We start from the raw sequence: 14,924 nt of genomic DNA on the forward strand, positions 1-14,924 counted from the left end.
ACTGGATGTTTTCTTCTTTGTATTGTCTAGCCATGCCCTTTACCCATAAAACATAGTATTTTATTTTATTTTTTTCATTGATTTGAGAGAGAGTGAGAGGAAGGGAGAAAGAGAGAGAAGGGGGGAAAGGGGGAAAGAGAGAGAGAAGCACAAATTCGTTTCACTTCATTTCTATTTAGTTGTATACTCATTGATTGCTTCTCCCACCTGCCCTGACATTGGGGTTTGAACTTGTGACCTCTGGTGCATGGGGTTGACCTTTTATCCACTGAACCTCCCAGCTACAGCCAAAACATAGCATTTAAAATTAAATTGTAAAAAATCGCGATTAATGTTAATCTAATTATAACAAATTGTCACATTAATTATATTGTTTTATATGTATATTTGTTGTTATTTTTACCCTGTTTTCTCAATAAAATATATTGCACTTATCTGAATTGTTACTAAATTCTCCATTCTTAGAAGTCCTTTAGTTTTTTTAAATATTCCTTATATTTATCAGAGAGATAGTAAGTACTTTAATAATAAGAATAGAGAATATATTTAACATCATTCATAGAGTTAAATTGATATTATGTTAGTTGTGTTCTAATTTGTTTCTGAGGTCATTATGTATGTGCTCAACAAAATAGGCAATAAATTAACCCCTTGTGGGTTAATTACCATAACAATCTAGAAAAATGTATATTTAAATCCCTAGGGAACAGGGTACATTTTTTTTTCTTGATATTATCTTTGTGTTTGTAGTAAGATTTGGAAAAATATATTCACAGGTATATAAAAATTATTTCAAAAGTTTTAAGATTGTGTATTAAAGAAGCATTGTCTTTTGAGCATGTTATTTGGATCATAGTTAAGTGAAAGGTGGTGTGAACTATCTGATTAATGATTTTTTTTTTCATGTCAAGCAACCCAACTTTCGGAGAGCATGCTGGTTTTGTGAGGATTTATAGTTCCCTGCCTTCATGCTGGAGTAACTTCAGCTTTCCGTGATGCATTCCAACTAATCTGGAGGTTAAGGCATTCCTTGATCATGGATAGATCTGATTGCTACTCAGCCCTGGAATTCTTTATAAAATTCCAGAACATAGGCTAGAAATTGACTTAGGGAATCCAATAAAGTTGCAAGTTTTGGCAGTCATCCAAGCTAAATTTATAGACTGGAAGAAATATGGGCTTTCCATTGTTCTCTTTTTCACCTTTCCGGGGTTTCTTTTGTGTGGATGTGAGTGTGTGCGTGTAAATTTATCATTTTGCTGACACTGGAGTGGAAATAACCATTGAGGGAATCCAGCGAAAGAATTTTCACTTTGGATCTTCCCTGGTTTTTTCGAACTTTGACCCAAACCTGCACAAAGAGTGAATTTCTTCTCCCTCTGTAGGATGCTGGTGTCTTAAAATAAGGAGTTCTTGAAAATAAATTATGCTCGTATAACAGCTGATGCACACATTTGCCAGCTAGGTACAGCCCCCCTGATTCCTGTTGTTCCCTTCCCTCTGTGGGAGCCTTCTTTTTGAGGCACAATCTGAGAAAATGGGATCATTTGTATTGTTTCTGTTCATGCTATGCAATGGTAATGGGGCAAGAAAACCAGCTCTGAAGCCTCCATAGACTTCAGTCTTTTTGTGTGTGCCTGATGCTCTGTAGTACACGGAGATCCAAGCAATCCTCCCTCTCTGATCGCTGGAAACATATCTTGTTCTTACAGAATGGATTTGCTGTTGTGAGGCCCCCAGGCCATCACGCTGAAGAATCCACAGCCATGTAAGTACCAGGGACTGTTGCCCATCTCCAAGCGCCACGGTTCCTGGCAGTCACCTGCCCCGTGCATGTCTCTGAAGCCTCTAATTGTTAGCAGATGGAGTGAAAAATCTTGCAAGGTACTCCCAGAAGCAGATTTATGGCTTCAGAGATCATATAGCATTTTTAAAATGCTCTGAACATTATTTATAATGGTTTTCCCGGCTGATTTGCTTTCTTATTTCTCTGTTCTTCTCTATTCCGCAGGGGGTTCTGCTTTTTTAATTCAGTTGCAATTACCGCCAAATACTTGCGAGACCAACTAAATATAAGCAAGATATTGATTGTAGATCTGGTATGTATTCCTGGCCAGAGCTGCATTTTCAGTGACTCTAGATAAAAGGGAGTGGTTTTGTATTTCTCTGTTAGGTTGTCCTGCTTTTAGCACTTGCAAACAACTGAAGGGTGCGTTTCCTTTGAATGTGGAAACTCATTAAATGCAGGATTGCAGTTCTGAAGCCATAAACATTCACGTTTCACTTTCATGGTGTTAACTGCAATTTAATGAGAAGAAGGCGCAGATCAGGGCAACTTTTATGATCCTTAAATGAATTGATACTTCCACAGTTAAAATAACCCAACAGAACCTGAATTTACTTTTCCCTACAGAATATAGACTTGAAACAGTCAGATGTGCTGGAAAGAATGCCGTTGCTTTGGTAACCAATTGGCCACTTCCCTTGGTTAGCAATCATGTTGCTTGTTGTGCAACAGTGGTATTATTAAAACAAGTCAGCATGTCATTCTTTCTGAAAAGATTTCAGATCGTGTATGCCAGTTTGGGATGACTCCCGGCGGGGACCCTGGGTGATTAAAAGTCAGAGGCATTAGATTAGTCCTGCATTTTAACATGATGCATTCTTACACAATGGAGTTATAATTTGTTTAACAAATGGTTTGTTTAAATGCAGATGACACTTGGCATGTTGTCTATAGTATATTCATGAATAATGAGCTGGAGATCTGCCCCATCCAAAAGGACCAGCCCAGGAAAGGGCGAGCGAGCGCAAGCTGACTGGTGATTTATGAGCCCCGTTTTCGGTTTGCGGAGCTCCAGTTCACGAGGAGGTGTAATAGGTTGTCTGACAAAGCATAGACAGGAAATGAACCCTGGCATCCAAAGCGAACCTGCTCCATCTGCACTTAATTAATTTTTGCAGGTGATAAAAGATTTAAAGGTAAAATATGTTAAAAGTTTTTTTTTGAAGTGCAAGGCTTAATAGTCTAAATCTTGTTCATATCTGCACTCATAATTAAATCTTATTGGTAAGTCGTGGCCTCCGCATCCAGCCCTCCGATTCGGTGAAGCAGGCGCACCAAAGGGTGGGGAGCACAAACAAAGCCAGGTGAAGAAATACTAAGTCCAGTTAAAGCGAGGATAAAAGGAATGAAATAGCGATAAACTTTTCTAGTGCTTGGTAGGAGTGGATGGTTTCCACGTACAGTGTTGTAGCCTTCCTGCGCCCCGTTGCTGCTGAGACATGGAAAGCCAACTTCCCATCTATTTTCCAACCATGCTTAAGTTTCAGTGTAGGTCAGAGTTCACCATTAAAGAAATGTGTTGAAGACCTAGATATACTTCAGCAGCAGGGTCTTAAAACCTAACAAAAAGGAGGACACTGGCACCCATTTTCCCCACGTACCTCTCAAATGATGTTTTAAATCATTGAAATTATTGGGTTGCATATGTAAATGACTGAATATGCTTCTAGTACTGTAAGTTCTGTTAGATAAGCCAAAAACCTGAAGGAAGGATAGCATTGTGGGACAATTTTTCTACAGTTTCTAAATTTGTCAAAATTATGGGGGAAGAAGATTGGTAAATTGTTCATCCTATCCTGAAGAATCTTTTACACTTCTAAGGAATTTCCTCTGCTACCATACAATGGTTCTTTGAGGATGATCAATAACCATTGAGTCCCTATGAAAACACATTTGTGACATCCAAACTCTAAAGTAATGAATTGTGCAATAGACTTGAAAGCTTAAATGCCTAGCTTATGATAGATGGATATTTTGCACCTTGGAGAATTTGTGAAGTGTCGTTTTTGTAGATTAATATAAGAAAAAAAGACTGTTGGAGATAATTCGACATAAAATAAGTTGCTTGGTAGCTGCAAGGGGTGTCCTGTAAGATTACTAGCCTTTGACTAAGAGTTTGCTCCATTATACAGTCATAAAGTATACCAATTTCCCAGCAGGCTGTAGTAGAGGAGAAGATTTGTTTCAAATTCTCTAACTATATGAAGTTCTGTCCAAAGGGTTGCCTCTGAGATCACCACCAGCCTGCATATTCTTACTTTCAAGGCGTCCAAGTTCTGCAGCTGCAGGGATACTTTGAGGAAATTCCCCTGTTCCTTCCAGCTGCCGAGAAGGAAGTTTTAAAGTGCCACGTGGCTCTGAGACATCCGTTCTCCCTGGCTGACAGGTCTATCCCGCAAGTCAGCAAAGGAGAAGAGGTGAAGGTTTCTTCAATGGCAAAAGAACGTCATTCCCGAATATCCGAAGTCACTAATTTTAGCTAGTCTGTGTGAACTAGCTCCACAAATTCTTGGGCCAACAGAAGGCAAAGCTACACCACTGTCCAGCAGCTAGGTTCAGCATTTTTACGTGCTGAGTAAATAGCCAAAGCTCTCACTCACCTTCTTTGGGAGGCCACAGCCAAATTCAGAGGCATTGAGTACTTCAGGCAGGAATGATTCTAGTTGATCTGTGGGGCTTACTCATTCCAGTCCTCCTGGGGAAGGTCCCAAAGACACTCAGACTGGCGAGCAGAGGGGGCAGGTGCACTCGCCTTTGAACTCCCAGGAGACTGGTCATTGCATTCAGGGTAAGAAACCTGTTCAGGAAATAAGATTTGCCTACATGACTCAGGTAGCTTTTATTTAATGTGACTTTCAGTTGAAAATAATATGTTTCGGGCTTTCTTCATAAAAGAAAAGTCACTTCAAATGTCAGGTTTGAGGCATATTCATTTTTGATCAAGCTCCACACTTGACCAAAGAATTGTCACAAGTGCCTATACTGAATTATTATAAGTGATGACTTTAGCTGGTATACATGATTTATTTAAAGCTGTTTTAATAAAGACATAATTGGCTCTAAATCCTTATATAGAATGAACTTCAGCAGTATATTTTTGAGCAGTTAAATTTGAAATGATTTTTCAGCATTTCCCAGAAAATCTTATATACAAGGTCTTTTTTGAGGCATTTAATAATTCAATTAATTTTATTATTGTAGTACTTCCTCATAATCACCAATGATTTTTTTAGTACAGTATATTTTCTTGCCATGCCTCCATTAATGCCATCCTTGAACATTAAGTACTTTGTATGATTATTTTGCATCAGAGAAAGCTGAAAAAATACATATACATATCTATTTTCAAGGCTATAAAGTTGTTGAGCAAAACAAAATTTGTATTTGGTCTTACCTTTATTTATAAATATTTTGTGATTATGAATATGGAATCAAGAATTATCTAAGTATTTTTAGAATGGATTTGTGTATTTTAATGAAAAATTGAAACAGTACTGTGCTGTGGACAAGGTTTTAATTTCTTATTCAGAAATGTATTCAATGATAAGCACCCAACACAATTTTCAGGAACAAATAGTTCTATATCTAAGACAAAGAATCCTATTTTATTTGACATTCTTAAATAAACTTTTCCACATCACTAAAGAAATAAAAGTAATCCAGGCAATGTATTTTTTGTTTTTCAAAGTGGAGCTGCATTTAGGTCCAGAGAAACATTTTTTCTTACGATGCCGACTGAAAATTCTGTCATGTCTTAGAAATGCAAACTAGTCCTTGTCTGTTATGTTTCAGAGAATTTTGTTTGTTCATCCACTAGGTATCCAGTAGCAACCTCAAAAGGCACTGTGGCTTAAATTGTTTCATTTTTGTTTACATAAGGGAAAATAGTTTTGCTATCTCTCTTTACTTTCCTTTGAACGTTCAGAAATCCAAAAATTGACATATTTTCAGTAAGCAATTTTTTTTTCTCCTGATGAGTATGCCTTGAACTGGAACAAGTCTCTGGACTGATGCACATCTTCCCCAATATGTTGTAATTCCTAATTAATTTTGGATTCATGTACTATATAAAAGGGAGAGAAGATTAGTATATGTCTACGCTATGGATAGCAAGCTCAGGGCAGGCTTTCAAAACCCACCAAAGGCAGGCTTTGGTATTGATGTCTAGTGAGGAAGTTCTGAGCTGGAGGTTGAAGTGCAGACAAGTTATATAAATTTCAACAAGGAGTAATAATGACCACCAATCTTACTTCACAGGTTTGCTTAGAGGATCAAAGAGATAATGAATGTAAGTTAACAATATAATGGTTATGAGTTTAGCCTTTGGAGTAAGATGTGGTTTCAAGAAGCAGTCTTGAACTTATCCTTTAGAATAGCCTTAGTAAATTATTGAAACTCTGAGTCTCAGTTTACTCTTTAAAAAATTGTAAATTTTAAATTTACTAATTTAAAATACCATAGGGATCATACCATATACATCTCATGATTGTTGAATAAGCTATGCAAGGTATTTAATGTAGTGCCTGACCCTAAAACTGTAGGCATCATTGTTGGAAATAGTGTGATTCTTACTGATAAAGAGTACTCTGTAAAGATATAGTTAGAAGTGACTAAACATTTTTATGAGAATCTGAAACTACACGTCACATATATAGCGGCGATAGTATAATGAATACAAATATAAGATTGTTCACTTTTAAGAGTCATCTATTTTATTTTTGTTCCGAAGATATTAGGATATATATTGAGATCTTTCAGTGAAGACATTTTAGAAAATGCTGTTAGTTTTATTTTTTCCATATCTTTTACAATTCCAACATATATGTATATCAACATATATATATATCTCATAAAACAATTAGAAAAAAGAACTGTTAAGTTTTGAATCATTATCATTTATAAATGTCTGAAGAATATTTTTATTCATTAAAATAACAAGGTTTTGTTTTTTGTTTTTTTGTTTTTTTAGAAGAGGGAGTGGTGTGGGGAAAGAAAGAAGGAGGAAGGCAGCTGGGAAGGGAGCCATGATCTAATATTAAAATTAGGCAGATTGGACAAGATTGCATAAAACCCCATGCCATCTTTCTGCTTGAGACCAAATGATTTAATAGCTAATGAGCTCATGCTCCTGTGTCTTTGACTTGCCATCACGATTTTACCAAAATAAAGTATGAAGTCCTTTTTGCATCTGGCATCCCTTTTGAAGTGATCCTAACTGCTGAGGGATTGCTAACTGAACTGAACGCTTCAAGAAAGCCAATTTACTCAGCTGGTTGCAAAGCCTTTGACCTTAATGGTGGGACTTGGCAAATCAATGCGTACACGTATGTTTAGTGTTCTGTCAAGAATTGTGAAAATGCTCTGTAAGCCATAGATCCTTCTGCAAAATACTAGTTTGTAGTTTAAACATTAGTCTTTCTTCAGAGGCCAATGAGGCTAGTTAATTAAGCCTGAGGGGTTATGAACTGTTGGCAGTTAATAAGTCATAAAATTCCTCCATAAAACAGGATGCGAGATCCCATCACTGAAGCAAAGAGTACAAAGGGCCGGTGTATAAATATCTAATTGGACCAAAGGACTGGGCTTTCTCAATGACTGCTCATCTGGAGTCTCCAGGGCATGTTCGCTGTGGTTTCCTGATTTTTAGAAGCCAGTTTAAAAAATGAGTGCATTAAAGGGTAATTTGCCTGAAAGTCCAGGAAGTAAAGGGGGTGGTGTAGAAGCCCGTTGAAGGGGAGAGAGAAAGAGGACCCGGGGAGAGGACAGAAAATGAGAAGGAGGGTGGGGTGGAAAGACAGGGAACTCAAAATCAGAAAAGTTGTCTCGGCACAGAGTTAGACATGACTGTGTTTGTCATCTGTTTTCTTTTCCCTGTAGGATGTTCACCATGGCAATGGTACACAGCAGGCCTTTTATGCTGACCCCAGCATCCTGTATATTTCACTCCATCGCTATGATGAAGGGAACTTTTTCCCTGGCAGTGGAGCCCCAAATGAGGTTCGGTTTATTTCTTTAGAGCCCCACTTTTATTTGTATCTTTCAGGTAATTGCATTGCATGATTACCCATAATTTTCTTGTCCTTTGCTGGTGTTTTAAATTACACGAGATTACTGAATTGTCCCACGGGAGCAAGAACCAGTGCAGAACAAGTGCATAACCCAGAGCACTGGTTGTCAAGTAAGGGTGGGCTGATTTGACATGTTGTTTGATGTTTATTTCAAGAGCTCACATGTGTTTGTTTTCCTCTCTTCTTGCTTTCTTCCCTGTGCCCTCCTCTACCCACTGTGGTGTGGTTTTTCTCTTCCTAGGTCGGAGCAGGCCTTGGAGAAGGATACAATATAAATATTGCCTGGACAGGTGGCCTTGATCCCCCCATGGGAGATATTGAGTATCTTGAAGCATTCAGGTGGGTACTTCTTTCTATGAATGTGGCAAATTAGAAAACAAATGTCGATGGAAACAACTTCAAATGTAAAACTGAAATGTAAATGTCTAACAAAGGTAAAGTATAAAGGAACCTCCCATCAAAGCTCCAAAAATTGTGTGGTTTGGGGACCTGAATATCACTACAGAGCCAGGAAAGAATAAAAATAAGAAGAAAAGATATATGAAGACTTAATTGTATCATTGGCAAATACCTTCTGCCATTCAGTTGGTGGTGGTGGTTTTTTTGTTGATGGCTTCTTTCGCTGTGCAAAGCCTCCTTAGTTTGATGTAGTCCCATTTGTTTATTTCTTTTTTTTTCCATTTGTTTATTTCTTGATTGTTGTTTTCCTTGCCTGAGAATATATATCCAAAAATATTACTAAGAGCAATGTCAAAGAGTTTACTGCCTATGTTTTCCCCTAGAAATTTTATGGTTTCAGGTCTTATATTTAAATCTTCAATACATTTTTAGTTTATTCTTATATAAGGTGTAAGAATGTGATCCAGTTTTATTATTTTATATGTGTCTGTCCCCTTTCCCCACAGAATTTATTGAAGAGACTGTCTTTACCACATTGTATATTCTTGCCCCCTTTGTTATAGATTAATTAATCATGTAGACATGTGTTTATTTCTGGGTTCTCTGTTCTGTTCCATGTGTCTGTTTTTATGCCAGTACCATGCTGTTTTGATTTCTATGGCCTAGTAGTATAGTTTGATATCAGGTAGTGTGATACTTCCAACTTCGTTCTTCTTTCCTTAAGATCTCTTGGTTAATCAGGGCTTTTTGTGGTTCCATATAAATTTTAGAATTATTTGTTCTAATTTTGTTAAAAATGCTATTGCTATTTTTTTTTTGGCATTATCTGATTTTTTTTTATTAGTTTTACTAGGGTGACATCAGTAAATCAGGTATATATGTTCAAAGAAAACATGTCCAGGTTATCTTGTCGTTCAATTATGTTGCATACTCATCACCCAGTCAGATTGTCCTCCATCACCTTCTATCTAGTTTTCTTTGTGCTTCTCCCCCTCTCCCTCCCCCCGCCTCGTAACCACCACACTCTTGTCAATGTCTCTTAGTCTCGTTTTTATGTCCCACCTACATATGGAATAATGCAGTTCTTGGTTTTTTCTGATTTACTTATTTCATTTCGTATAATGTTATTAAGATTCCACTATTTTGTTGTAAATGATTCGATGTCATCATTTCTTTTGGCTGAGTAGTATTCCATAGTGTATATGTGCCACATCTTCTTTATCCAGTCATCTATTGAAGGGCTTTTTGGTTGTTTCCATGTCTTGGCCACTATGAACAATGCTGCAATGAACATGGGGCTGCATGTGTCTTTACATATCAATGTTTCTGAGTTTTGGGGGTATATACCCAGTAGAGGGATTGCTGGGTCATAAGGTAGTTCTATTTTCAGTTTTTTGAGGAACCACCATACTTTCTTCCATAATGGTTGTACTATACTATTGGTATTTTGATAGGGGTTTCCTTGAATCTATAGATTGTTTTGGGTAGTATGGACATTTTAATGATATTAATTCTTCCTATTCATGATTATGGTATATCTTTCCATTTATTTGTATCTTCTTCAATGTGTTGTAGTTCTCCAAGTATAGGTCTTTTTTACCTCCTTGGTTAAATTTGATTTTAGTAATTTTATTATTATTGATTAAAAATATAACTTACAAAGAGACCAAATTTTAGTTATATAGGTATATCCATCAATGGTCCAGGCATGTTCTCCCTGCAAAAAAAGGAAAAAAGAGTAAAACAAAAAGATTTTTATATTAAGTGGTTCTGGAAAAGTTTGTTATAACATATGACATGATTTAGAATGGACATTAATTAGCATTTTAAATGCTCTGAGAAGTCCTTCACTAGCTATTTAACTTCATGGAACAGACATATTCCAAACTTCTTTGGACTGTAGAATCCCTGTTACACATGGCACCATGAAGCATTCTTAGTTCAGAGGAGCTAGCTGACTTTGGAACATTGGCCTGCCAATCTCATTTTATGGTAGACTAAATGACTTTTCTGTCTCATAATATGTATATTTTGCCCTCTCACATTAAAAACTCAACTAATTGGTTGTTTTCAGTTTCTCTACAAAATGTAGAGAGTGATTGAAATATAAATTTACGGATACACATTGCATTGTGCTACTTTTTTTTCTAAGCAAAGAACTTTTAAAATTTAGTTAAGCAAGAAATACAACAAATTATAAGTTTTCTTTTGGGTATGGGTTTAAAAAATATTTATTCTGTGGAATTAAAAAAATAGTCCTTGGAAATGTCTCGGCCTTAAGGAAGAATCAGGTTGTGTTCGTGAATGCCTCACTGGCAAGGTTGTAGATTTTCTCCTATTGGTAATGTATGACTTTTTGGATATTTTATTTAGTAGAAAGTAAAAGAGAACAACTATATAATCAGAAATTTTATAAGTGTTTCTTTGTGTGTATGTGAAATTTACTACTTATAAATCCCCAAGGAGAAAATTCTGTTAATGTATTTAAAACTGAAGAAAATAATAGGGCAATTTTTCAATAAGCCAAGTTTTGGTGAGTTTATGCTGTCCTGTGTATCATGCATACTTCAATTTCTCTCTTTTTATATTTATATATATTTTTTTAGAGAGAGAGAGAGAATAAGGGGGGGAGAGAGACATTAATTTGTTTTTCCACTTATTTATGCATTCATTGGTTGATTATTATATGTACCCTGGCTGGGGATTGAACCCACAACCTTGGCTAATTGGGATGATACTCTAACCACTTAGCCATTTGGCCAGCACTTAATTTCTCATTTGAGTTTCATTTCTCTATTGAAAAAAAGCTCAGGAAAAATGATAGAAATTTTCTATTATTAAGAAAATATATTAAAGCCTGACCAGGCTTTGGTGCAGTGGATAGAGTGTCGGACTGGGATGCGGAAGATCCAGGTTCGAGACTCCCGGGGTTGCCAACTTGAGCGCGGGCTCATCTGGCTTGAGCAAAAAAGAAAAGCTCACTAGCATGGACCCAAGGTCAATGGCTCGAGCAAGGGGTTACTCAGTCTGCTGAAGGCCCGCGGTCAAGGCACATGTGAGAAAGCAATCAATGAACAACTACAGTGTCGCAACGAAAAACTGATGATTGATGCTTCTCATCTCTCTCCGTTCCTGTCTGTCTGTCCCTATCTATCCCTCTATCTGACTCCCTGTAAAAAAAAATACATTAAAAATAAATATATTTGAGATACAAAGGAAAATTCTACCCATATTTCAGAGTTGTACATTAAAAATAAAAAATATACACTCATATATCTATACAATTTATAGAAAAAAGCAGAAATGTTTACTTACCTTAAAACTTGGGTGTTTATGTAGATATTTTGTGTTAATTAGCAGTAATACTAAAAAAAGTATTAAGAAATATAGTGGGTTTAGTGTTAAAAATTCTGTTTGCCTATATTTGCAACTTAACAAACATTTTTACTCTCTTAAGGGACTCTAATAGGATAATACAGTATGTCCGTAAAGTCATGGTGCACTTGTGACTGGTCACAAGAAAGCAACAAAAGACGATAGAAATATGAACTCTGCACCAAATAAAAGGAAAACTCTCCCAATTTCTGTAGGATGATGTGGCAGCATGTGCGCATGCGCAGATGATGACGTAACACCGTGTATACAGCGGAGCAGCCCATGGCCATGCCAGTGGAGATGTGGATGGTACAGAGGAAAGTTCAGTGTGTTCTGTGGCTCACTAAATTTGAATCCGTGACCGAAGTGAAACGTGAATATCAGTGTGTTTATAACGAAGCGCCATAACATAGGAATAACATTACTAGGTGGGATAAGCAGTTGAAGGAAACTGGCAGTTTGGTGGAGAAACCCCGTTCTGGTAGGCCATCAGTCAGTGACGAGTCTATAGAGGCTATACGGGATAGCTACCTAAGGAGCCCTAAAAAATCTATGCATGAGGCCACATCGAACTGCACTGAATAGGCATGAAACTGGGAGAGTTTTCCTTTTATTTGGTGCAGATTTCACATTTCTATCATCTTTTGTTGCTTTCCTGTGACCGGTCAAAAGTGCACCATGACTTTACGGACACACTGTAGACGTTACTATTACATCAAATATGAATTTATCTGTTTACCAAGGTAACATAGTAACTTGCATAATACATAAAGTTCTCAACCTTACTATAGCATATGCAATAAAGAATTCTTTTTTTTTTTTAATCATAGTTCTGTTAGTGGCACTATAGCCTTGTATATGCATTGACAACAGCAAAGGAAATTTCTATTTTGTACCTATTGTTCTCATATGGCAAAGCGAATGGTCGATGAGATTGCTTTTAAAGAACCCCTTTAAATAATGTGAAGGCATTATAGTAAGTACACATTATTGTGTTTTGATTACAAGATAATAAGTATTCATTATTGCTTTTTGGTTGAAATGGTAAGTGACTCAAGTGTTCCTGAAAGTTACTGATGTCCTCAATAATGGCACTTTCTCTTTACCTGGAATATACACAGATATTAGCAAATTTTTCTAAACATTCCTGTACGGTCACCATGCCTAAGCTGCATTAGAGAAGAAGCATATTATTTAGCTAGGCTGCAGAAATGTAAAGTTGTGGCTTTTAATAGTCATAGTTATTTAAGCACCAGGTTTAAACCATAATAATTCTGTCAATTTTGAACTATACCATGTCTGCTTGCTATTTAATATGTTTGGCTATAAAAACTTGTGAATTTGTGTGGAGGAGTCAAGAAAGTTAGTCATTCATTTAAAAATATTAACTGAATACATATACCAGGCACAGGGACAAGCACTTGGAATTCAGAACTGACTTGCTCTGAGGGAACGTAATAGAAGTGATACTTAATGTTCTAGAAAACAGATGTTGTTAGACATAAAGAGGGTGAAAGTATGAACTTTTCTTGAGGGCTTCCAGGATAGGCCTCATCTAGTATTGTTTGACTAGTGCTTTCTTGGATTAGTGGAAGCTTTCAAGGGTTAAATGGATTGGAGTAGGAGGGATTCATAGTTGGCAAGGAGAGTAGGCTGAAAAGCATGGAGCCATGGAATGGTCTTGCTCTGGTTGGCTCAAGACCCTTAGTGTGGGATTGTGTGGCAGGAATACAGTATAATATTTCATAAACTTTTCTGCAGGTAAAGAATTGCCTGTCTAAATATAAAAATTCCTTTCTAATTTGGGACTTTAATGAAATAGAATCCCTAATAATTTTGGTGTAGTAGTATTTATCGTTCTAAACACAACCTTAGTTTCCCAGTATTGATATCGAAGATCTTTCTGGCATTGATGGTGGATGCAGAAGATGGGAGTGGGGTGGGAGGTAAATTGTGCCTTTTATTTTTCCTTAATTTTTAATAGTGTCTAGATTGTGGTGATGACTATCTTTGGAGGAATAGTCTCTCTCTGTGGAACTAACTGTATTTATAGTGGGATATATGATGTTTGCTCATTTTTCAAGCCAAAATTTGTGACATGTATTGCCCTGTGGTTTCTATTATATCTAAAAAAAATAATGATTTGGACAAACCATTTTCATGTTTGTTATAAACTTTAAAGAGAATTTTAAAAATATAATGGAATACCTAAATTAATTCAGATAACTAATTATTTCTTCTGTGCAGTTAATTGCTCATCCCTGAATTGATGGAAGGATATACTTGATTTTTCACAAGAGTTTTCAAAATATTCAGTAATGTCAAATATCTCTTCTAGTCAAATAAAATATATATATTTTCAAGGTTACCATTTTATAAAGTAATTATGGCTAGTCCTAAATTAGAAATTTTATAGACATTGTGGCTAATTCTTAAGTGGTTTGTATCAACCACAGAACTACTAATTGGAATGGCCATGATGGGAACTCGGTTTAAAGCTCTAAAATCTTTGTTCTTTGGTTTAAAGCTCTTGTTCTTTTTTTTATACCACACCGCTACTCTTCTTCTGTTTATGATTCAAAAGACTAAGGAGCAATAAAGCACAGTGAACTTTTATTGAAACATAAGCCTTTCTCCTCCTGACCTAAGTCACAGATGCCTAGCACATCTCATGACAAAAAAGAGTTACCTAATGTTGGCTGAATGAATCAGTGAATAAGCAAACGACTTGGAGAAGAGAGTAGAAATTCTGCTGACTCTAAGAGAAGCACTGGAAACCGCTGGTATTAAGTAAACCTAGCACAAGTCTGAAGGAGATACAAGAAACCCAGCTATTTCTTGGGCCCTCAAGGAGTATGATTTACAAAGAACTCTTAAACACCCATTGCTTGCTTATAACAATGTCAGGTGTTTTCTAGTTATTCAACAAATACTTTTGCTGAATGTCTGCTAACCACTCTCTGTTCTAAGTCACTTCCAAAGATTGTTCCGATGGTTCTGTCCTATCTGTAGTCTCTAAATCAACACTGAATAGTTATTTTTTTCTAAAAGTTATATCTTTAAGAGTCCTGCAAATGTTAAAGTGGTTATTTATATAAGAACACTTAAATAGTTTGTTTATAGTCAGCAAGAGACAATATGTAGCTCATGCTTCTAATTAAATCTAAAGAGGAAAACATCTCCAAGTGTTTTAAAAAATGAGTAGCAATTTCCAATGTAGAAGTAAAATATTAGTA

The 14,924-nt window shown here is 36.3% G+C and overlaps 1 protein-coding gene across 1 annotated transcript in view; it reads left to right on the forward strand.

Moving 5' to 3' along the window:
- HDAC9 (histone deacetylase 9) overlaps positions 1–14,924 on the forward strand; it is a 967,189-nt gene that overhangs the window by 777,065 nt on the left and 175,200 nt on the right. Inside the window, exons 19-22 of the mRNA XM_066238685.1 lie at positions 1,713–1,768; positions 2,012–2,099; positions 7,724–7,843; positions 8,156–8,253. Coding sequence (XP_066094782.1) covers positions 1,713–1,768; positions 2,012–2,099; positions 7,724–7,843; positions 8,156–8,253 — 362 coding nt within the window. The remainder of the gene's footprint in view (positions 1–1,712; positions 1,769–2,011; positions 2,100–7,723; positions 7,844–8,155; positions 8,254–14,924) is intronic.

This window comes from Saccopteryx bilineata, chromosome 7 (assembly GCF_036850765.1).
Source record: "Saccopteryx bilineata isolate mSacBil1 chromosome 7, mSacBil1_pri_phased_curated, whole genome shotgun sequence".
Lineage (NCBI taxonomy): Eukaryota > Metazoa > Chordata > Mammalia > Chiroptera > Emballonuridae > Saccopteryx > Saccopteryx bilineata.